The following is a 24,163-nucleotide window of genomic DNA, read 5'->3' on the forward strand; positions in this document are numbered from 1 at the left end:
GTGAATTCTCTTCTATTCCATCTCTCATCATGCCCTCCTTAGCTGTATGTCAGGGACTGCTCCAGATGCTGGAACTCCTTCTCCCTGGATATTTTAATCCAAATGAGATCAGGCGAAGGTATACATTAAGGAAAGTTGAAAAGTGGTAAATTTAAACAAAAAAATCAGCCTAAAGTACAGGAAAACACAGGAAGGATGATTCCGCCACTCTTGACCTAGAGGTTGGGGAATGGGGCACAGACAGGTGTATTCACGCTGCTCTCCTGGTCTGATGCTTCCAGGTCATGGACCATTGGCTACTGCTATTGTTAAATCAGAAAGCGCTCCATCAGAGCCCATCAGCCAAAGCCCGCTTTTCTTAATATGCTCTGGGTCCTTAAGTCCGTGTTTATAGTTGTCTATGCCAGATCCAAGCTGTGTCTTCAACCTACACCACAGCTCACAGCAACGCCAGTTTCTAACCCACTGAGCAAGGCCAGGGATCGAAACTGTGACCTCAAGGACACTAATCAGACTTGTTTCCGCTGAGCCATGATGGGAACCCCAGCTTTGTCTATTTTCTTTATCATAGGTAGTCAAAGAGGAAATACCTGATTTCTTAAATTCCCTCGGTATAAAACCCTGTATAGAATTAAACCCAGTAGATATTTAATAGGGTTACATTAACATTTATTTAGTTCATTTAGCCTCAATAGGTATAGAACTTTCTGTCTAGATCTCACCTTTTAGAATCAAAATATTATCAGAAAATCTTCTTTTTTTTTTTTTTTTTTTTTTTTTTTTTGTCTTTTTGCTATTTCTTTGGGCCGCTCCCGCGGCATATGGAGGTTCCCAGGCTAGGGTCCAATCGGAGCTGTAACCACTGGCCTACGCCAGAGCCACAGCAACGCGGGATCCGAGCCGCGTCTGCAACCTACACCACAGCTCACGGCAACGCCGGATCGTTAACCCACTGAGCAAGGGCAGGGACCGAACCCGCAACCTCATGGTTCCTAGTCGGATTCGTTAACCACTGCGCCACGACAGGAACTCCCAGAAAATCTTCTCCTTTAATTAAGTTTATACCCAAAGTTACCGTAGGTTAAAAGCATGCTTCTAAGTGCCCCTCAGAAGACAACTATTTAGCCGAGGGTTTTTCCATTTGCTTGCTCAGAATTGGTTGACTTTCATTTGTGATGGAATTGAGTTTAACCAGCAGAAGTGCCACGCAGTAATCCCTGGTAATGTAATGGACACATCCCTTCGGGAGTTCAGTAAAACCAATGTCGAAGACAAGCATAACCCGCTCCTCAGTGATAAAGTCCAGCCACTGTAATTCAAGTGAAACAGGGCCCACTGGTGTGAGGCGCTCACATGAGCTCAGGCCTAGAGCAGAGGGGCAGGTGGTATAGCCAGAGCCAAAGGACTGGTAACAGACAAGAATAAAATCCAAGTGCACATATGTTAGTGTGAGGGTGGGCAGAACCAGGGCCACTTCCGCTCTGAACCAAGGCAGCTGCTTGGCTCTTGTGGACCTTGTGGGAGCTCTTACCAACAGCCCTCAGGAGCACAGAAACCACATGACCCCCAAACAAAAAGGAACAGCCAAATAAATAAAAACAACCCACTCATATGCATACTTCAACTTCCTTCCTTTTTTTTTTTTCCCATCAGAGGTGAAAGAGCAACTAGGAAGGTCCCCTTGAAGGATGATGCTAATTCTCACTGGTTACCCATCAGTCCTTATTCATCTATGAAGGAGAGGAGAAACAGCTGCCTTTTTAAGCATCCTCCAAACCCACACCGATGCAGGTTTAAGCAACACATTTCCTCCCCAGTGAAGGTGGGGCAAGGGCAGTTGGAAAAAATTAGCCTAAGGATTAGGCTAGGTTCTTCCTAAAGTCTCATGCTTTATTTTTATTAAAGCAAATTATTATTTGAAGAACACATTCTACATTTTAGATCAGAATCCTTCAAAACAATGTTAAAACCAAAAAGAAAAAAAAAAACAAAAAAACAAAAAAACCAAGATACTGAAAAAGCACACACTTTGTAAGAAACTAAATTATTCCGCTCAGGTTGGAAAAACAAGATGGCTACTTGCTTATTTTAAAACTATCAAAAGACAAGATTGGCCAAAAACAGAGAGAAAAAACCTCCCGGTAAAGGTCTTGGTTTCCACTGCCTATATTTGTATAAAAGCTATGTGTTGTTTTAACTAAACATCTGGTCTTTGTCCCTCATGCAGAGAATTCTGAGTTTTCTTGACACTTTGGCAAAAGGTACCACAACCCCCTGCCAGGCTAGTAAAAATCACACATTTTTCCTGCAAGGAAAAAAATGTCAATAAAAATGAAACATTAAAAAACATAAAAGCTTGAGTTGGAAAGCTGTGCTGTAGACAGTCTGCTTCCTAGAGTCTGCTTCCTAATCAGCCTTGCACAACTGCTTTAAATTTTTTTTAAACATTACCACTCCATGTTGTTTGAAAGATCTAACCCCAATACTACAAGTTTGTTCAATACATTGTTCTAAAATATGTTCTTTAGATATAGGGCCTTGCATTTAATCAACCTTCTAGAATAAATCATGTGAGCTCACTTTTATAAATATTTAATGTTTATTCTTGTATTGTACAAATTGATTCTTTAAGTTACTTCAACTAGAATTGAATTTCAACTGCTTTTACTACAAAGAGGAATAATCTTTGTCTCACGTTCACATCAGCACCTTCCAAGGCCCCGGCACTGTAATCTGTCACAGCAAAAAGCACAGAAGTAAATACAGTCCTGCTACCAAAATATGACAAGCTCATTATAACAAGCCACTCATAAATCCTGAAACAAAGGCACGACCACACATTTTTAAAATAATAATTTTATGCAATTTGCATAGGATTATTTTTATTTGGAACCAAGGCAGGTATTTCTTTCTCTTTGCACACATAATGCTAAAATAAATTATACAGTAATACTACCACCCACCTCTAAAAAGGGCCAGAAATTAGTTAACAAATGGTCACAAAATAACTTTGCAAACATGAAATGCAAAATAAGACTATAATGGCCATCAATTCTTCTGCATAGCATAACAATTTGATTATGCTTAGAAGGAAAGGTAGATATAAACAGTGTAAAAAAGACAAGTGCTCGGGAAGTAAATGGCTAGGCTGACAGTAAAGAGAAGGGTTCTATAATGAGGTTCCCCTGGATGTCAAAATGTATCACCTCTTTGACAGACCTCACCATGGCCTCAGGGGTCCTGGATCATTATGTTTTTATTTACCTCTAGATAAAGAGGTAAACAAAAACATACAACCCACAGCACAAAAAGCAACCTCTTATTTGAAATGTTTTATCGGAAGTCCAGATAAACCAGCGCCTTACAAAGTCTGAGACCGAACTCAAGGTAGCTCAGCTCCTGATTGATGGAAATGACCTGTCCCCACTCTGCCTGCCTGCCTGAGGGGAGGGTGCGGCTGGTGGGCAATCGCAGCACCCTCTTCTGTGCTCAGCCAGTAGACAGACTCACAAAGAGACCCGCGTCAGGACCCTCTCCTTGGGGCTGTGCAGCCCCTTTCACACCCTTCCTGGTGTTTGGGGGCATCAACGCGGCAGGATCCATCAGGACACACTGAACTTATCAAGCTGGATACTCTACTACAACAGAATAAACCTAAACTCACAGTCAGCCTACTTATACCTGACTGCCCATGGAACAGCCTCGTTCTGAGAAAGCCTTAGATGTGAATCCTCAACGAGAGAACGTTCAGATGCTGTGATTTCAGGATTAGCCCACAAACTTAAGTTCTAAAAACGTAAACATCTCAGTAAAGAGAAAACTCTGGCCAGAGGCCCAAACCAGGAAAAATAATGAACAAGCAACTTCGGTTTTAACTCCTTGCCCCAACACTAATAAACATGTTAATCATTCATCTAGAAATAAAGTTTCCTGAGCATCTGTGAGATAGACAATAGGAATTAGGATCTGCACAAGCAAAGTCCTCACGCACTGCACAGAGCAGGGGAAGAGGGAACAAGGAAACAGGGCAAGTCAGGGCGAGGAGCCACAGTCAGTAAACCATGCGACACTGCCTGGAGCACGAAGTCAGGAGAGACTTCTCACAACATATGATGCCTCAGCTGAGACCCAAACAATAAACTGCTGTCAAAAGGAGAGAGGGGAATAGATCCATACTCCATGCATAGGGAAATCATGGGCAGAAGCCTAGAGGCAAGAGAAAGCGCGTCCATTTGGAAAAACAGAGAGAAGTTTGTCAAAAAACTGAGTTGGTGGGGAGTGGGGAGAGATAACGCTGAAGAGCGGGCGAAGGGATTCCAAGGGCAGTGGGCAACCACTGGTACGTTTTAAGGAAGAAGTCATAAATACCTTGTATTGTAAAACAATTTTTCCGATGGTATGGTGGAAGACAACTGGAGAGGACCAAGATGAAGGTCTAGACAAGAGAAAGGGATGAACTGAGTAATGGGGCTGTGCAGAAGGGACGAGACGGAAGGGTCGCTTAGAAGTCAGCAGAGAACAGAGTTGACTGGGCAGAGCGGCACAGTAGGTAAGGGCTCCGACTACTTGGATCTGCCACTTTGGTTCCAAAGTTGCTTATCCTTTCCACACTTTAGTTTCCCTTTCTGTAGAGCAGGAACAATAATGGGATTATTATGAAAGATTAAAAAAGTTAACTCACAAAGTGCTCAGAACAGTCCCTGGCACATGATAAATGGTCAAAAAAAAAAAAAAAATACTGGCCATTATTACTGGTCGCAATAGCTCAAAACTAGAAACAACCCAGTTGTTCATTATCTGTAGAAAGGGATGTGGGAAAAAAGGGGAGGAAAGAGTCAAGGATCTCACCAGAGACTTTAGCTTGGATAAAGGGATGGATGGCCCTAACTGAGCCAGTTGTCGAAAACTGTGCCACAGTCTCCAGTACAGCTTGAACTGCAGTCAATCCATCCTTCCTTGCATCCTCTCCGTGGCCCTCACTATTATTTACCTCTTCATAGTTAATCCCATTATAATTAATAATTCCCTGTATTAACCATTTCCTATTCAGATTACTGTTTTGCCTTCTTACTGAACCCTGACCAATACCGTAACTATTCATTGAAATGAGAAACAGAAGGAGAGAGAAGTACTGAACAGATAAATTCCATTCTGGACATACTGGACTTGAAATACTTGTGAGACATCCCAACTGCACTGTGTGGTTGGAAGCTGGGTATCCAGGGTTTTGAAAACTCAGGAGAAGTATCCAGGATGGAGAGAAAAGCTTAGAAGGGAGTAGCCTTAAGCTCTCTATAATCTTAGTAAACAAGCTTCTGTATAAATGCCACATGTCCGGGAGATAGATTTCTTTTATGCGCTCACATGTCCCATCGAGAATCCCTAAACATACTATGTATATGGTAGCCCATTTCATAAAAAGAATTATGGTGATCTCGTATATGTATGTTAGGTAATGTTGTTTCATATCTGTTAACATTTTCTTTCTTTTTTTTTTTTTTTTTTTGGTCTTTTTAGGGCTGCCACTGCAGCACATGGAAGTTCCCAGGCTAGGAGTCAAATTGGAGCTGTAGCCGCTGGCCTACACCAAAGCCGCATCCACGCTAGATCCGAGCCTCGTCTGTGACCTACACCACAGCTCATGGCAATGCTGGATCCTTAACCCACTGAGCAAGACCAAAGATCAAACCTGAATCCTCATGGATGCTAGTCAGATTCGTTTCCACTGAGCCACAACAGGAACTCCTCTGCTAACATTTTCAAAGCTAACTGGAGATATGGTGGAAAAGAGCCAAGCCCTATATGAATACGATTAGAACTCTAATTAGACTCCAAACTTGGAAGTTTAAACCTGGTTGAGGCAAGGGAGTAATTAGTCATATCAGCTCTGGATACTGACCGCAGTCAGAAAAACTAATTGACGGCCCAGAACCCCAAGGAAGCACTGAAAACTGGTGAATTGCTAACGTTTGGAAAAACTACATACAAGCCTGTTTTAAAAGAGGACCAGGCTGATCACGTCCACTTTTTTCCAGGGTGTAAACTCAGCCAACATAACTTGCTCCTTGCTTCACCCATTTCTCAAAAGTTTGGATCTACCGACCACAAAAAAAAAAAAAAAAAAAAAAAAAAGGAAGTTCCATAGTTCCATCAGCAGTTTGCAAAGGAGCAATTTGGAAGAGAAATATATTAAGTCCTCAGGGAAATTAAACCCAAATAATCCAATAACAGCATTACAACATTAATACTGGACTATGAACTGCCTCCTACTGTGGGGATGCTTGGCCACCACAGTCGGAAACAAATGTGACCAATGAGGTCCACTGCCTTAAGGGAGGCTGCAGGCTAGTGTGACCTTGGGGTAGCCAAGAGTTTGCCCAAACTGTTTCTCAGCTTTCTGATCTATGCTGAGGTCATTACTGCAGAGAAAGGGTTTCACGTCTTCCCTTCTCATACCTCAAATTGTGGTAGGTTGGTGGGAGAAGCTAGAGGTAGTACAGTTCTTGACACGAAAGATGCAATTTTATGATCGCTCTTTTTGAATCCCCCGCTGAGTGCCTACATCTAGAATAAGCTGGAATATTTGAAACTGACCAATGTAAGGTCCTTTTCTCCTGAGAGGGTTGCATGGACAGGTGGGAACGAGTAATGATTTCTCCAGAACCCAGGCAGTCTAGTGATAAGGCCGGCCTTTACGAATACGACAGCCGCTCCGAAAGAGACTTGCTTTGGCATTTCAGTAAATAAGCATTTATTTCTGTAGATTCTTTGCTCATGCCTCGATGTCAGTATGCCCGTGGCAGTGCGAGATTACCTAAATAACATGGGCCAGGGGAGCGGCAAAATTAGCATGCGTGTGATTTAGCAGTCCTCTGCTAGGGTTCTTAAGGGGGTTGAGGGGCAAGGTAGGATGTGGCATCGTCACAGAAATAAAATCCCGGTGATTTATACACTTTTGCCAAATAAAGCCCACAGGGCAAATACAAAAGGGCCTTGAACTGCTTCCAGCTTCTCGGGAGACAGCCAGTTTGTCAAAACGCCGATCGCACAGTCTTCCACACGCCCTTCACGTTACAGCTGACATTTACTCCTGAAGCTTTTTCATAACCAAACAGCATTTTACAAAAAGTTAATTAATGTCATTTTATTTGGGTCTTGTGTGATGTGGAATTCTTTTCACATTCTTAATTTTGTTTGACATTTTAAAAATACTATGCCTAACTCTTTTGTGTGGGGGAAAAGAAAATTTTTAACATAGCTAGCATGTATTGAATAATTTTTTTCCCCTTCTCCCAAGAACTGACGCAACCACCAAAAACCAACTACTTTTTTGTTTGAGCTCAGAGAAAGGAAGCATTCTGCTTGTTTGGAATCTTACGATGGCCCCAAACTTACCTAATTAAATGCTCCTTGATAATGAAGCAAATTATTTTCAAAGTTAATGAATTTGCAAGCAGCAGTGTTGCCATCTTCCGAGAATGTATTACTCACGTTCCTTACATACATTTCTCAGTTAAACGCTAATTAAGGTTAGTGCTTAAACACGGGGATGGATCTCACTGCGAAAGCAAACTCCCCTTTGTTTTCAAACCGTATAAGACGACCACAATTTCCCTTCTTGCAGACATCAGCTGCACACAGAAACTTAATTCTAGGTTTTGGACAAAATGGAAATTATTTCATCCAAACGATTCGTTTTATGGACCTTAGCCGCTTCAAGCTTGTTAACATCCAACATCTTTTGTACAGATGAATTAGTGCTGTCCAGTCTTCACAGCAAAAAAAATTATGACACATATTCCGAGGTAAGTCTTTTTTTAACTCTATCTAACGTGCCTGGCATCAACTATTTAATATTTGTCCTGAGTCTAATGCTTCTGTAAAGAGTAAGGAGTAAGTTTGTGTTTTGGTTTTTGTCAAATTTCAGCCTTCCTATGACAGTGAACTGATGTAACTTGTATTTTGAAGCACAACAGCAAACAGCCTGGCCTCTAATGACCATTTGAGTGCAGAGTATGATATTTAGCAAGTGTAAGGTACATTAACAATTTTATTTTTGATTTTGATTTTGATTTTTTCCATTATAGTTGGTTTACAGTGTTCTGTCAATTTCCACTGTACAGCAAAGTCACCCAGTCATATATATACATGACTTTTCTCATATATATATAAAGAATATAAATATTCTTTTTCTCACATTTCCATCATGTTCCATCGCAAATGACTGGATATAGTTCCCTGTACTATACAGCAGGATCTCATTGTTTATTCACTCCAAATACAATAGTTTGCATCTATTAACCCCAGACTAGGCCCATCCCACTTCCTCCCCCTCCCCCTTGGCAACCACAAATCTGTTCTCCAAGTCTATGAGTTTCTTTTCTATGGAAAGGTTCATTTGTGCCATGTATTAGATTCCAGATTTAAGTGATATCATATGCATTTGTCTTAATTTTCAATTGACTCAGAGTGCACAGTTGTAATAAACAGCTGAAGAAGGAAGTACTGGGTACATTTCAGTTGGACATTTGAAGTGTCTTTCTATATCTAAGCAAAATCTTTATCCCTAGTTGGTGGAAGATCACGTTATTTTAATTTTCTTAATGTTTTTATATAATTTCCAAATTTGCTGAAATGAGTAGATATTATGTTTTACAATCAGAAAACAATTATTTAAAAATCTCCACATGGGCCAACTTTCATGGTAAAACTAAGTCTAATTAAAGATTTGCTGTATTTTAAGTAGTTCCTTTAAAGTTGGTATATTACTGGTGTAATAACCCACAAACCAACTGGTGTTTTATTAATATAATTTACATAATAACAAAAATATAGTTTCTTGAGAAATGCTTTTAATGTGGAACCCTGAATATGAGCAAGCTAAAAAGAAATTCAATGGTGCTTCCTCCAACTGTACCCCAAAACCTGGCTAGCTTCCCTGCTTTTACATGCCCAGCACTTGGGTTTTTAAAGAGCTGGGGGAAGAGACATGGAAAGACAGTGGGAGACATCTCTAAAAGCAAATTATAAAAAGACATGAAAGATTTCATAAACAACATGAATAAAAAACTGAAGAATAACTGCAGTAAAATAAACCTTTACCTCATTTCAATACTTCATTGTATTCCTGCTGCTCAAACACATTGCTGGATTCACTATATATTTTTATTAATATTTTATAGTTCTCTTACAGTAGTCTAGGGACAGAGAAACTAGACTGCTTTAAGAAGCTTAACACAAATTATTTATTTAAAAAATTCTGCACATGAAAACACAAACTTTGTTTATAGCTTTAACAATTCTACAGATTAAAGTCTGGAATTAACTTAATTTGTGGTTCAAATCTATTGCTTATAAAGACAATAAATTACCTTAATGGCCATTTCTAATTATAGCCTAGAAGAGATTCTAAATGGGAAAAACAAAGAAGTCTCAATTTTGAAGAATTAAAAGATTGGGGTCCAAAAAATGTCATTAAGATGAGTACACCTGTGGTCAACAAAATGCCGCCCTCGGCAGCCAACCTGCCACTGAGATTTGGGAGGACCAAGGAAGAAGAGAGCAGCCCTGGGGCAACGGCCAGCCTGCCTCTGAGGTTTGGAAGAAACACAGAAGACAGCATGTCAAGACCGGTTCCCAATCTGCCCCAAAGGTTTGGGAGAACAATAGCTAGAAGTATCACCAAGGCACTGGGTGCTTTGCTCCAACAATCCACGCGTTCACCATCTGCCAAAGGGTTACTTTACTCCATCACCCGCCAGCCCCAAGAAATCCAGAAACCTGATCAAAAGAACCTAAGGTAAATATTTGGACACCAATTAAAATGCATGTAGAGCTAATCCAAAAACTTTAAAAAGGTTTACATCTTTTCAAAAGAAGTTTCTAAGAAAGTTAAGTTTCTCAGAAGGAAAAAGGAAAAGACACAAGAAATAAATACCTGTAAACTGAGAAATACAGAAGGTTAATTAGAAACAAGACTATAGGTAAAAAGACAAGACATAGGGAGTCTGGTCCAGTGGTTAGGCCTCCACACTTGCACCACTGAGCCCCAGGTTCCATCCCTGGTCTGGGAACTGAGATTCCCATATCAAGCTGCTGCAAGAGGGGGGCCAAAAAGAAAAAGTTCTCTCTTTAAAAAAAAAAGAGAGAGAGAGAGAGAGAGAGCTTCCATAAATGGATATCCATTTCATTACTCCACAGCCACATACTACGGAGTAACAGGAAATGACAAAATTGGGAATTCATGCCTATGACATTGTCCAACATGTGACCGCTCTAATACAGAGGTCTCATATGAGGGAGATGTCTGCAAATACAAAAGGCACCATCTCAAACACCCTGGTCTCAGATTCAGAAGACTGTCTTCCTCAACTTTAAATCAAACATTTTTTTTCTCTTTTTGAATCTCATTTTATAAATAATTCCTATTATCATAAGCATTCTTTGTATTGGTATTTATTTGTATTATTTTTGCTTTTTAGGGCTACACCCATGGCATATGGAGGTTCCCAGGATAAGAGCATAATCGGAGCCACAGCTACTGGCCAACACCACAGCCACAGCAACGCGCCAACACCACAGCCACAGCAACGCAGGATCTGAGCGGCGTCTGTGACCTACACCACAACTCACGGCAACACCGGATCCTTAACCTACTGAGCGAGGACAGGGATCGAACCCAAAACTTCATGGCTCCTAGTCGGATTTGTTTCCGCTACACCACGACAGGAACTCCTTGATATTTATTATTTATTATGTAAGAATCAGTGTGCAAGCTACCATAAGAGGTTCAAAAAATTAATAAGCTGGAGTTCCTGCTGCAGCACACTGGAATCAGTGGTGTCTTCAGAGCGCTGGGATGCAGGTTCAATCCCTAGCCTGGCACAGTGGGTCAAGGATCCAGCATTGCCGCAGGGGTGGCTTAGGTCACAACTGCTGCTCAGATCCGATCCCTGGCCCACGAATTCCATATGCCATGGGATAGCCAAAAAATAGATTAATAAGCTACCTACCTATTGTTTTCTAGTGTAGAGCATTTGTTAAAAAAATTTTTATATGAAGTGAACATGACACTTTAGTTAAGACCTGAAGAAAATAAGGAGGCAAGCTGTGACATGTTATCAGTGAGACTGTCTCAGAGCACTCCTGGCTTATTTTTAATCATATACTTTTCTTCATCTGACATATATATTTATGGTCCATCCCCTTTGCTAGAATTTCAGTTCTATAAATCCCCTAATTTTTGTCCCTTGCCACATCCCTAATGCCTAGAACTGTGTCTCAACTGGGTCTATCAAAAGCCCTCAACACTTGATAGGATAAATGAAATGATATGAGAGACACTAATAAGATCCTACAGAGGTTCAAAAAAAAAGGATGTTTTTTCATGTGGGGACCCAGGGCTGATTCATGAGTTGGACTTTGAAAGGTGGCTCTATTTTGAACATTCAGAGACTAGAGAAAGGAGAGAGGATATTTTCAGGTAAAGAGAGGAGTCTGAGCAAAGGTACTAAAGCAAGGGGAGCCAAGAAAAGCTGGGGCTCAGTTCAGTGAGACCAAATGGTACACAGAGAGGAGAGGAAAGAAGGCAAGAAGGACAGGGTGAGAGCTGAGAGTACGGGCATTCAGGGCCACCGAAGATTCCGGATGCTATTCATCATGAAAAGGAGAATCACTGACGTTTCTGCTGAGGTCCTGAGATATTATACAGGTAGACTCTGGCAACTAATCAGATGCTGGGAGGGGGGCGATGATGAGGGAGAGAGACTATGACAAATGCTAAGTTTGTCATTCTAAGTGCCCATTACAAATTCAGGATCCCATCAATATCTCACTCATTTCAAGTGCAACACAATTCAACTCAGGTATAATTAGGCAATTAGGATCATGGCTTGCATTTTTATGCTTTCACATGCTATTGTTGTGATGGATGAGAAGATTTTGTACTGCTTACATTTTAGGAGACCGGTTTCAAGAAAATAGATGATGCAGAAGTGAAACAAGAAAAATAAGAACTCCAGAGCCTGTCCCTAAAGACAATGCAAAACTGCAGCCAGTTATCTGCAAGCAACTCAGTGGTGAACATAGCAGTCAATGAAGCCACTGTGCTTTTTTAATAGGTTTTCATTGATAGCAATTTTTCCTTCTCAGTACAGCTAACATCTTGAAAGTTCTTTAAAAATGTAAAGAATATTGTAATGATAAAGATTAAATAATTTTGTCTAAATAAAAAGAGCACTTAAGAAGTCTCTATCTAGTAGGATGTGTATACATGTATAACTGACTCAGTTGTATAGCAGAAATTGTTACAATATTGTAAATCAACTATTCTACAATAAAAGTTAAAAAAAAAAAAAGAAAAGAAGCCTCTAGTAATGGGGGGAAGGGGAGAAAGAGATTGATTTAAGCCACATCACTCTCCAATGAACACAGTTACACTTAAGTAAAAAATTAAATAAAGGAGTAGCTTGGCAAATTTTATAATGAATGTTCAATAATTTAACAGACTAACATCTTTGACAAATAAGTGAACATGAGTAATAAATCATTTATAAACATTTTTATACACCCATTTTTCCATTGCATCAACTTTTGGTGAATCTATGATAGATTGAAAAAAAATTTTAAGAGAGAGAACAGAAGTAGACAGTTATTGGATCTCTTTAAGTGTCTCTTCCATCTATATCTGTAAATTTGCCTTCTGGTGTGTCTCTTTTCTCCTCACTTAATATTTAATAAAGTTTTCAACTTGCAGAGAAAATCTAATCACTCTTAAAACTAAGTTTATAAACACAATATACTACAACACAAAAGCACAGTGATTCAACTCTAGCCAGAGAATAAAAAGTTCTTAATCAAGTATTAATCAGTTTATTGAACAATCTCAACTCCTTAGGGTACAAACCAGAAATGGTGTTAATTGTCTCCCATCTTGCCCCGAGCTGGGCCATGTTGAATCTCCTTTCCCTGCTGGGTAGAGATCCCTTAACAATGCCCTGGACAGACTCTAAAACTTCCTCGGTCACTTCTTGATATTAAAAGACTCAATCAAGGAGTTCCTGTCACGGCTCAAGGGTAACAAACCCGACTAGTATCCATGAGGATGCGGGTTCAATCCCTGGCCTCACTCAATGGGTTAAGGATCTGGCATTTCCATGAACTGTGGTGCAGGTCGCAGATACAGCTCGGATCCCGCGTTGCTATGGTAGTGGCGTAGGCCAGCAGCTGCAGCTCCAATGCCACCCGAAGTCTGGGAACCTCCATATGCTGCAGGTGTGGTCCTTAAAAGCAAAAAAAAAAAAAAAAAAAAAAAGACTCAGTCATGTAGAGCAAAGCTCCTCCTGCCCCATTGCTGGCAGGGTTGGGGGCTGGAAGGAGGAGAAGTGAGAAAGGGGCAAGGCTGCTTTCTCTCTTCCTTCCCTTTCTTACCCTCAAAGTAAGGTGGTGGAAGGGAAATCCGTGGGCCTCTGGAAAGCAGTCTCCTCTCCTACCCTATCCAGGGTGCTGTGGTGGCTGAGGAAGGGGGATGGGCAGGGTGGGGTGGGGAATCAAGAGTACCTGTCTCATCCTCTCGATATAATGTTGCTACTTCTACAAAGCGAGCTCTTGGGAAGCACTACAAGGACTTGCACAGCCCAGCTCACGGACCTGAGACCTGGGTGCTCCTTGGTCTCTTCCAACCACCCCGGTCTCATCTCTCCTCCCCATGGCCTCGACTGCCAGTAAGAAAGGCTCAAGGTAGCCACCTTCTCAGCATCCACCCGCCCCCATTTGTCTCCAACCCTCTCCGCCCTGCTTAGGAGGGGCAGAGGCGGATCAGTAAGCCTATTGCCTATTCATAAACTACCCATCAGAAACGGTACTGCCTTCGTGACCCCACTCTGTGTGAGCGATTTTCTAGGAAGCTTGGCATGGGCCAAGGCAGGGACTGATGTGGCTCTGCCACCTCTTTGTAAACCCTGAAGGGGGGTCCGCCCCCCCATCCCCGGATTCCATTATAATGTCAAGTGTCTAGCACATCTGTACTTCCCGATTTGGTCCCTGGTTACCCATCCTGAGCAAAGCGAAGTGTGCAATATCCTGCGGCACAAATAAACAAAAGGCCACTCAGTCCCTGGATGTGACTTCACACGAGGAGACGTCTCGTCAGAGAACATGGGTTCTTTACCTAAACCTTTGAGATGCATGGAAAATGTTAGGGGAATAACCAGTGTCTGCTGTGCCCATACCCACATGGCTGACCCTGTTTCAGCCCGTCACCAGCCCCTTCACCAGCTTCCACGAAGAACCCAATCGCACAGAAAGTCTGTGCTCTCCGAGGACTTGTGGAGTCTAGAGGGGGCGCTCACACTGCACATCATGTCACTGAAAAAGTCTTGACTAGGCAAGCCTCTTCCCCCAGGGCTCTCTTTAACTGGACCCCCAGCAGGGTCCCCCTCCTTTTCTGATCTCTGATGCTCACCAGGGTGGCTGTATGGGCATGTGACCCGTGCGGCTGCACAGGGCCCCACATTTGGTTAAATGCTTTACTGTCTTTGTCCTGAAATTCTTAAAAATGCAGGAGTCCTGCATTTTTCATCTTGCAGTGGGCCCCACAAGTGATGTTGCCCATCCTGCTCCCCTCATCTCAGTCTGCTGCCTTCTCCACCTACTCTCCCAACGGCCTCCCTCTGTTTATTAATCAGAGCAGCTTTCCTTTTCTACATGAAACCCAAGGGCCAGGCTGTCACACAGCCCTGGGAGGTCTGCTTACACCCCGCGGTGGGTGAAACATGTAACTACACACCCCATGGAGCATATGGTCAAAATGCACGTTTGTGTGTGTGTCACACTACCCCCTTTAAAATGTGAAAACTGGGGAAGGGGACATGCACAAATCCTCCCCTGGCCCTGGATGGAAACTTGAGCAGCTGCCACAAATTTCACTGCTCCTCTTAAGTGGCTCTTTGGCCTAAGTCAAAAGGCAGTCTCAATTGCATTGTCAACCTTTCAACCTGCATTCATGCATTCATGTTCCGCTGTCCCCATGTGAGGTCTGAGCTGGGGGACAGGAACGAGATCAACTTCCGTTCTCGTCTCCAGCCTCAACCACTTCCTCGTTCTGTCTGCTTTGCTGGACTCTGCTGGGATGGAAGAGAACTGGAGATGAGAGCCAAGGAACAGGACAGTTCTTGCCAAGGTGGACGGAGTCACCCTTGGCACCCAGATGATAATACCGCCCACCGTGATTGGGCGCTCTCCCTGCAACCCTTCTGTCTCCCATGATAACTCTGGGTCCCAGGCTGGCCTCAGCCCTCACCCTTGGACCCTGGCACCCATTCCACACAGGTCCACTTCTCTCCCAGGAGTCCTATAGGGAGGACTCAGCTTCTGCAAATTTCCCCTTCCTGTAGCTTGTACCTAGTCACCCGTGGCTCGCCCTTCATCCTGGGTGTGATCCCAACATGCCTCCTCTATCTTGCTGCCCCCCAACTCCTTAGTTTTGGGGCCTAGAGTTGAATACCAGTTTGGGATTTGTTTGATTTTTTTTTTTACAATTTTTTTATTTTCATTTATTTATTTATTTATATTTTATTTATTTTTGCTTTTTAGGACCACACCTGCAACATATGGAAGTTCCCAGGCTAGGGTTCGAACTGGAGCTGCAGCTGCCAGCCTATGCCACAGCCACAGAAATGCCAGATCCAAGCCGCACCTGTGACCTACACCACAGCTCAGGGCAATGCCAGATCCTTAACCCACTGAGTGAGGCCAGGGATCTAAACCTGCAACCTCATGGTTCCTAGTCAGATTCATTTCTGCTGTGCCACGACAGGAACTCCGAGCACCAGTTTCTTATTTCACTCAGCCCACAAGGAACACATTTCCCCATCACAGGGAAGCCCCTACCTGCTGAATGGTACTGGACTCGGTAACCCCCAGCAGGTGGGCATGGGTGGGGGCATTCAGGGCAGGGTAACAATGCTCTCCAAAGAAATCTCTTCATAAACACCAATCTTAACCTTTTATGGTTTCCAAATGGGTGAGAAAATTAAGGACTGGTGGAACCACTTACCAATCACTCCCTTCAAAAAGTCTGCAAATTGGTGATCTGGCTTTGGAATTTTACATCTGTCAGATTTTGGTGTTTTGATTAAAACTTCACTTTGGCATCTTTTGCAATAAAGATGAACCTCTACTTACAAAGAATCCTTACAGCTGCTAAAAATGATGTTTTCTCTGCATCATTACACATAAATGTACGTTTTCTGAGGAGAGAGTTCAGGGTTCTTGGGTAAACTCTCTGGGGAGTGTGTGGCCCACAGAGTTTAAGAATTCCTGCAGTGGAAGAGCTTCACTTCTAGAATGGTTTTAAATTAACATAACCATTTAACTTATAAATGAATATTGTTCTCTGGCCATTTAAGTGCTGAGAGCACAATGCCAAAACAATCAGAATCGCTCAAGTGTCTTAGCCTGACCTTCCTCCAAACACTGGCTTGTTACAGCTGCAGAAAACAGAAGCCAGGCGGTAACTGTGCTCTTCTCCTCCGTGCGCTTCCCGGGCTCATCCCACCAAATACTCCATTCTCTGCCCCTCCTCCTCTTCCAGTATGTCCCTTCTTCAAGAAAATTCCATTTGGATTGGCCCTCACCTAAACCTCGGCCAGCCTGGAAAGGTGAGAGGAGTATGGGGCTCCAGGGGGAGCTTGGAAAGGACACCTGCTCTACACATCAGTGACCTTCAGGGAAGACACTTCCATGTGATCTCAAGCCCACATTTCACACAGCATACTACGACAGTGACCTTGAGGAATATAAAAAGAAAAAAATACATATGCTGGTTCTGGGGCCAACTTCTCAGAAGGAAAAATGAAAGGTCAGTGTTCACTAGGTGTGACCAACAAGATGAAACAGTCACGAAAGGGGAGAGTACCGACCTCTACTTACTTCACGTGTGGGTTTCCTGTTTGCACGTTTTCTTCCTGAAGATCTTCCTACAAACCTTACTTGACGCTTCCTATGCACCTTAGCATATTATTGACTAAGCCTGCCAAACTACATGTCACTCCCTAGAAAGGTTTCAGGCCTCAAGTCCCCTTCAAGGAGATTAAACCCCAAAGCCTCTGGCCACGTCTCATTGGGAGCCTGGGCCGCGCACGCCCTGCCAGAGAAGGAGTGTCACCCATTCTCACCCGGGCCACCACACACCCTGTTCCCCATGCAGATAAGATCCCAATCAGGGGATCAGACTGGGTCTCCACGAGGCGCACTGTGCGGATAAGAACTATCCCAGAGCGAGCTGGGCCCTCTTTTTCACCTGCACGCACGTGAGTCCTCTCCCCCTTGGTGAAAATGTACTTGCACTTTAACCAATTTGTAAAACGTCCGCCGTTTCAAGGCTTTGTTACAACGAGATGGGGGACCGAGGAATCTGTGATGGTAGCAGAAACAAGCACATCGCATTTCTTTGCCTTTGTTTGTGCTGATTCCTTCAGCTCTGAGGCCTCTTTCATATCTATCAGAATCCTTCAACACCCTGATTAAACTTGGATGCTGCTGAATCTTACAGGAAACTTAAATACCACCATTTTAACCAAGAGAGGCTCCCCCACACACGCCGCCCCATAAAAACTGTCTGGAAGGAAGCAGTTCTGGGCCGATGTGGGAATTCCACAGTCAGGAAGGGTCCAGACTTCTCAGGTTTCTGCTCCATCTCCTAAGCACATGGCTCCCACCAGGCCATCACTGCAGCAAAAACAAAGAGGCCTCATCCCCAACTTCCTCTTTCAAGTCCCTGGCTGCCCCCCTCTGCAAGCGAAGCTGGGAAATGTAGTTTCTCCTCTGGGCACACCGCCGCAACCACACAGTCTAATGGGTCTGCCCGGGCTCTCCTCAGGCCCACTTCCTTGTTATATGAAACACACAACACACTTGGGTCCCTTCACTAGACCAAGGTCAGCACTGTTGACACGGGGGCTGGATGGTCCTTTGCTGTGGGTGGCCGCCCCTTGCCTCATAGGACGTCCATCAGCACCCACAGCCTCTACCCACTGGATGCCCGCAGCACCACTCTGCAAATGTGACAGCTAAAAGTATCTCCAGACACTGCTAGATGTGCCGGGGTGGGGGCAACAGCCCTAATTAGACATCCCTGCACTATACTGTCCTGATCCTTTTTGGGTCCCATCCCCAGCTTAATAATTATTATTTATTGTTATGATAACTTCACCTACTTTAACATTTAATGCTATTTTAACCATTCCTGTTATGTTCATTTTTATACATGAGAACTGAGCTCACAAAGAATATTGTGAAGAAACAGGACCTAACAAATGAGTGCAACTGAGGTCTGTTTCACTTCAAAGTTTGCATTTTCCTCTTCCAACCACTATCCTGTCCACCACCCCATCAGCCACCTCCCAGCCAGCCCTCAGATATATTAAGCACTCAGGAAACATTTGTTGAATTAAGCTTTAAAAAGAAAACATGAGTGCACTGGGGCCCAGGAAGAAATCCTCAGTGTTTTAAACATTATACACAGATTTTAGAAAGAAGGAAGGAAGGAAGGAGGGAGAGAGGAAGAAAGGAAGGGAGAGGAAAAAAGACCACGTATTCTTGGACAGCTTTACCTCTGTCCTTCCCTAAGGTACCTACCTTAAGAGCAGGCAAGGAGATGCTTACCTTATCAGCAATAAATGATCGTAAAGGCAAAACATCACAGAATAAATGCTGGACCACTTTTTACTTAGATTCCAAAGAAACAACTAGTGATTTTTTTTTTCTTTATTCCCTGTAGCAAAGTGCTACTGTTGCGGATGAAACTCACCTATCAATTTCTGCTTCAGTGGGAGAAATGAACTGGTCAAGAGACCCACTGAAATATGCAGTTATGGCAAGAGGAGCAGGAAAAATGCATCAGTGAATACACTTCTGCCTGGATAGGGCTCCCACTGCCTTGGTTGTCTGCAGTCTCTTCCTGATCCCATTATGAAGTGGGACAGAACAAGGAAGGAATTAAAATAAATCCGAAGTAAGCCTGTCCCAGCCCTCCAAAATAAAGTGAGGGAGGATTCTGGTTTTAACAGCCGTTCCCTGCTTCTCACAGATTGATGTTTGTTACTAAATGCTCTGTGGAAAATACAGTCGCTTTGCTGCTCGGAGTCAGACTGAACTAGGAAAATGTTATCTGGTGAACATTATTCCCAATGTTTATTTTACCTTATTACTTAGGAAGTGGCCCTGAGTTCCCAAAATGTTTATTAGATGTTGCACATTTTATTCACTGTTAAAGTATTAAAAAATCAGGGAGATTTCATTTGCCTTTATGTATTCTATTTTGCCATGGTAAAAATATACATAACATAAAATTGACCATTTTAATCATTTTTAAGTGGACGATTCAGTGGCGTTAAGCACATTTCACTTGCCTTGTTTACACAGTCTGGCACTATTCTCTAATTATACGCACACTATTCATATTTAAATAACCATACCCAAAGTTTTAACATTATTTTGCCTTCCAGAAAAATGTCTCTGACGCAACAAGGTTGATGCTTTTTAGAGATGACCTAATTCTGTCAGACTTATTAGGAATATCAGACTTTTCACCAGAACATTAAATCTTTCCTACATTCCCTTGAAGCTTATTTTGAAAGGAAATAATTGCTGTTAATCTTTTTTTCTCCTCAACTATTTTGTCACCTCACCAATTCATAATATTCTGGATTAACCTGGGGCAGAAAACAGTGCTTCTTTAGAGATATCTGGTACAGCAAAGGCTTCTGTTAGCAGTCAGACAGAAGGACACATTTATTTCAGAACAGTAATGAAAACGAAGAGTTTAATTTCTCTGAGAAATAGAGAATGGTCAATAGCCAATCATATACTATGTCATAGACGTTTCTTTGAACTTTAGGGCTCTATCACATTCTTCCCCAGAGCCCCCTTTTTTTTCATATATCATGAAGTTTTCCTCTCACAATAATACACAAAGTCAATATACATTATCCCATGTGTAGCTTAGGAAATGGGAGGTATTCTCATTCCCAATAGTATCTTGCTAAATATATGAAATAAAGTATTAAAGGAGTCAAACAAGAAAATCACTATTAGAATGAGTGGAATAATATTACAATGAGACTAACATGGAAGTAATACTCTCTTTGAAGAAATGAAGAGATATTATTTTAATCCTGAAGAAAAATTATTTCCAAATCTATCTTACCTCTTGCCGGTTTCCCAGGCAATGGTATATTGTGATTAATAAAATATAAAACCAATGTTTCTCTTTCTCAAAATAAGCAGCAATACTAACTAACTACAAGGCACCTACATAATTTTCAAACTGCTTTTCCCATGTAATTTAAAACTCTGAACTGTAACTGATAATTGCAAAGTTGATTTTAACCACTAGAGGGCAGAAAATGCTCCACATTTGTACATAACTAATTTTAAATTCTTAGACAAAACAATAACCACCACCACTACCACCAAAGCAAAAAGTCTTTAAGAGTCTCTTTTTTTTATATTGTACAATATACTGCAAACTTAAGGCTCAGTTAACAACTTTAAAATTTTAAACTAATATACCATCATCACAATTCAACAGTTTATAGTAGGCAAAAGCAAACATAATTTTTGCAGCCTGAGTCTAGCTATGAGTTAAGGATTATTAGCATCAGAGAATCAGTATATCCTTAAGGAAAGGCAGGATACCTAAACTAACAAAATGGATAGTAGCCATTAAGAATCAACACGATTCTTTCTACACTAAAATATCTACAGTGGAATGCAAAGGTTGTATTTATCATAAAACTGAAATATTCACTCAAGTCTCAGATCAATCAAATGCTAAAACGTTTACACTTGACTCCTTAATTTCTATATGTACTTTTTTTAACCGCAAACCAATTACAGATCTAATTGTGACAAAGATGTTTTATTTTGTCTTAATATACCTTTTGACCTTATTAATTTTTGTTAATTATTTTTATTAATTTTTGTCCCTCCCAATTAACCCTCTTGCATTTCAGTAACTAAAGCATTGTTTCTTTGATTAGAAACCACAGCTTCTTCACTTTTTAACTCTAATTAATTAAAACACATCATGGTAAATTAAGCCCCTTGGATTTCAGTCTGCATGGGTGACATTTTAACAACTGCCCCTTCAACCTTCTCTCGCCTCAATCGTGGCCACGTTCTACATCACAGGACACCAGGAGGGCGATGGTGGCAGCTTGACAGAAGAATGGAGCAGGCATGGAGCCAATGGTTATACATCACAGAAGGCCTCGGCTTCTGTGATGCATGAGCCTCTCACTTGCCAATCAAACTTGATAAGGTTTTTTCCTTGTACAGTTATTCCTGACCTTACCCCAGCCACTAAATCCTTTCTCAAGTCTTGCTTCTCAGCCTGAGCCAACCTGCTCTCCTCACTTTTTAGGTCTGTGGGCACTGTCCACTCCAACACCAAGAAACACAGCACCATGGCACCGAAAAGCTGAGGAGGGCCAGGGCCGAGGTGTCACTTCTTTTGGACTAATGAAGGCGAGGCACATCTAAAATCAGGTCCAGGAGTTCCTGTCGTGGCGCAGTGGTTAACGAATCCGACTAGGAACCATGAGGTTGCGGGTTCAGTCCCTGCCCTTGCTCAGTGGGTTAACGATCCGGCGTTGCCGTGAGTTGTGGTGTAGGTTGCAGACGCGGCTCGGATCCCGCGTTGCTGTGGCTCTGGCGTAGGCCGGTGGCTGCAACTCCGATTCAACCCCTAGCCTGGGAACCTCCATATGCCGTGGGAGCGGCCCAAGAAATAGCAACAACAACAGAAAGACAAAAAATAAATAAATAAATAAAATAAAATCAGGTCCAGACACAGAGAGAAAGGCTTGGGTAATGTCGCCTATTGGTGAATGTTACAAACCAGCAGTTCTGAAAAAAGTTTCTAACAATTATAGGTGCCCAGTAATATATGGGACTCACGTGAGCCACGGAAAGGTGTTTGAGCCTGGATGGTTACACATCGAATGGGAATACCAAAAGTGATTTTCACAGACGTCATTTCTACTGCTTCTACTAACTGAATTTATGTGTGAAGTTGTACTGACTGACTTCTAAAATTTCATCAGTCTTCTCTGAGGATTAATTTTATGTTGAGCTAAGAAATACATGCTCAAGTTTAAAAAGTCAAAAGAAGTCCGTAAAGCTTAAAATTAGGATGACTGCATCCCAGGTTTCCAAGGGCAGTTATGACTTCTGCTTATTACCCTAGTGTAATTATTAACAGTGCTCCTTTCTCTCTCAAAGTGCCCTAGTTAGATGAAAAACTGTCCCAAGCCCCAACCACATCCACCCCAACATCTATTCCCTAGAAGCAACTACCTTCAATATATTCAGGATTTTTTCTACATGGGTTCAAATTTCTAAAATAAAAAACAAAGAAACAAAAAACCATGATTATATCACTTGCATCAGTTAATACTGCCTTAGAATTCAAAGAACAGGGGGAACATCAGTGACTTAAACGTTTAGGTAGAGAGAGGCACCTGGAAAGTACAGTGTTGGCAGACATTCATCTGAAAATGATTTGTCCTCCCTCACACTTTGTTAGGATGTTACATCCACCCAAATTCTCAGCAAAGTGTTCGGGCAGGAAAAGTAGTGTCATCACTGAGACACACGACCTAGATCTCCCTCTGAAGCAAGATTGGCGGGGGTTCTGTCATGGCTCAGCGGTAACAAACCCGACTAGTATCCATAAGGACATGGGTTCGATTCCTGGCCTTGCTCAGTGGTTAAGGATCCAGGGTTGCCATGAGCTGCAGTATAGGTCACAGACATGGCTCAGTCCTGGCGTTGCTGTGGCTGTGGTGTAGACCAGCGGCTACAGCCCCTATTTGACCCCTAGCCTGGGAAACACCATGTGCTGCAAATGTGGCCCCAAAAAGATAAAAGATTAAAAAAATAAAAATAAAAAGATTTGTGGCCCAAGCTGTCAGCTCAGGTAGGCTCAGGGACTGCTTCAGCTGCAAAGAGGTACGTGGCCCCACTATAACACCCTTCCCAGACCACATGCATCCAACATCTGACTGAGGCAGGGGTAAAAAGACCTTTTCCATGCAACCTGGGACTGCTGTGAGGGGCTGTTCATGCTCCAGAGCTCCCCAGGAGGTTAGCCAAGGTTTTGTCAAGTTCCTATCACAGATGGACTTGTCCCTCTGCCCTATCCTGCTTCCCTTCCTGCCTTCCACAGCTATTGATCTTAAACATCTTGTACCTCAAACTCCATCTCAGCATCTGCTTCCAAAACATCCAACTGCAAAAAACAGGCACTGTGGTTCAAAATGCACAAGGTGCAAAAAAGAAGCAGGGTGAAACACCTCCCTCCCTCGAGGTCCAGTTATCACTTCCCTTCTCAAAGTCAACTAACGTGGCCAGGTTCTTCTGTCTATTTCTAGAAATAGTCCATGCATATATAAGAACGGTTGTGTGTGTGTGTGTATAATACATTATACATATAATTCATAAGAAAACATGTAATTGATTTCATTTGCTACTTAAACGGCCCCACAACTGTTCAGCACTTTTTTTTCTCAGAGGTTATTACAAGATAATATATAAAAAGTGTCATCATTCTTTTTAATGGCTGCCTGGTATCCCCTTGCAAGGAAATAACATAATTTATTTGGTAGACGTCTAAGTTAAGTCAAATCATTTCCTGTTACATATAACATTACACTGAATAATCTCTGTGTGCCTTAGAGCCCTATTGTGCACGTTTTCAAGCCCTATGTGTGCATGCATGTAGGAAAAATTCCTAGAAGCATTCCTGGGCCAAAATGCTAGAGTCATAATTTTGATAGATGTTGGTAAATTGCCTTCCTTTTATGTTGTACCAATTTGTTTTTCCTTGAAAAATATGAGAGCCTTTTTCCTCATACCCTTCTTTTATTGTACTGAAATAATAGAATTCAGTATAAAATATAAAACAGAAATTTGGGACAAAAATGTATATAAGTTCTAACATTTTTTCCATGCTCTAGTGGATCATCTTATGCCATCTTGGTGATAGTTAACCTCACTTTGGAAGCCAATAGTTTATTAAACAGGAGAGTTTTCTGAATCAGGAAGCAGACATTTTCAACTCTGCATCCCCTGTGTTAGACATACAGTAGTTGTTCAATTA

The 24,163-nt window shown here is 42.1% G+C and overlaps 1 protein-coding gene and 1 long non-coding RNA gene across 3 annotated transcripts in view; one reads left to right on the plus strand and one right to left on the minus strand.

Moving 5' to 3' along the window:
* Window positions 1-24,163, minus strand: part of LOC110257556 — a 46,977-nt gene that overhangs the window by 4,959 nt on the left and 17,855 nt on the right. The gene's annotated exons all lie outside the window — the stretch shown is intronic.
* On the plus strand, window positions 7,346-12,319 carry NPVF (neuropeptide VF precursor). Its single transcript, XM_013985789.2, is given in 4 exon segments — window positions 7,346-7,805; window positions 9,396-9,799; window positions 11,961-11,965; window positions 11,968-12,319. Coding segments are annotated over 4 exon segments (591 nt in total). The 5' UTR covers window positions 7,346-7,667; the 3' UTR covers window positions 12,012-12,319.

The sequence above is a fragment of the Sus scrofa genome, chromosome 18 (assembly GCF_000003025.6).
Source record: "Sus scrofa isolate TJ Tabasco breed Duroc chromosome 18, Sscrofa11.1, whole genome shotgun sequence".
In the NCBI taxonomy this organism is placed as follows: domain Eukaryota; kingdom Metazoa; phylum Chordata; class Mammalia; order Artiodactyla; family Suidae; genus Sus; species Sus scrofa.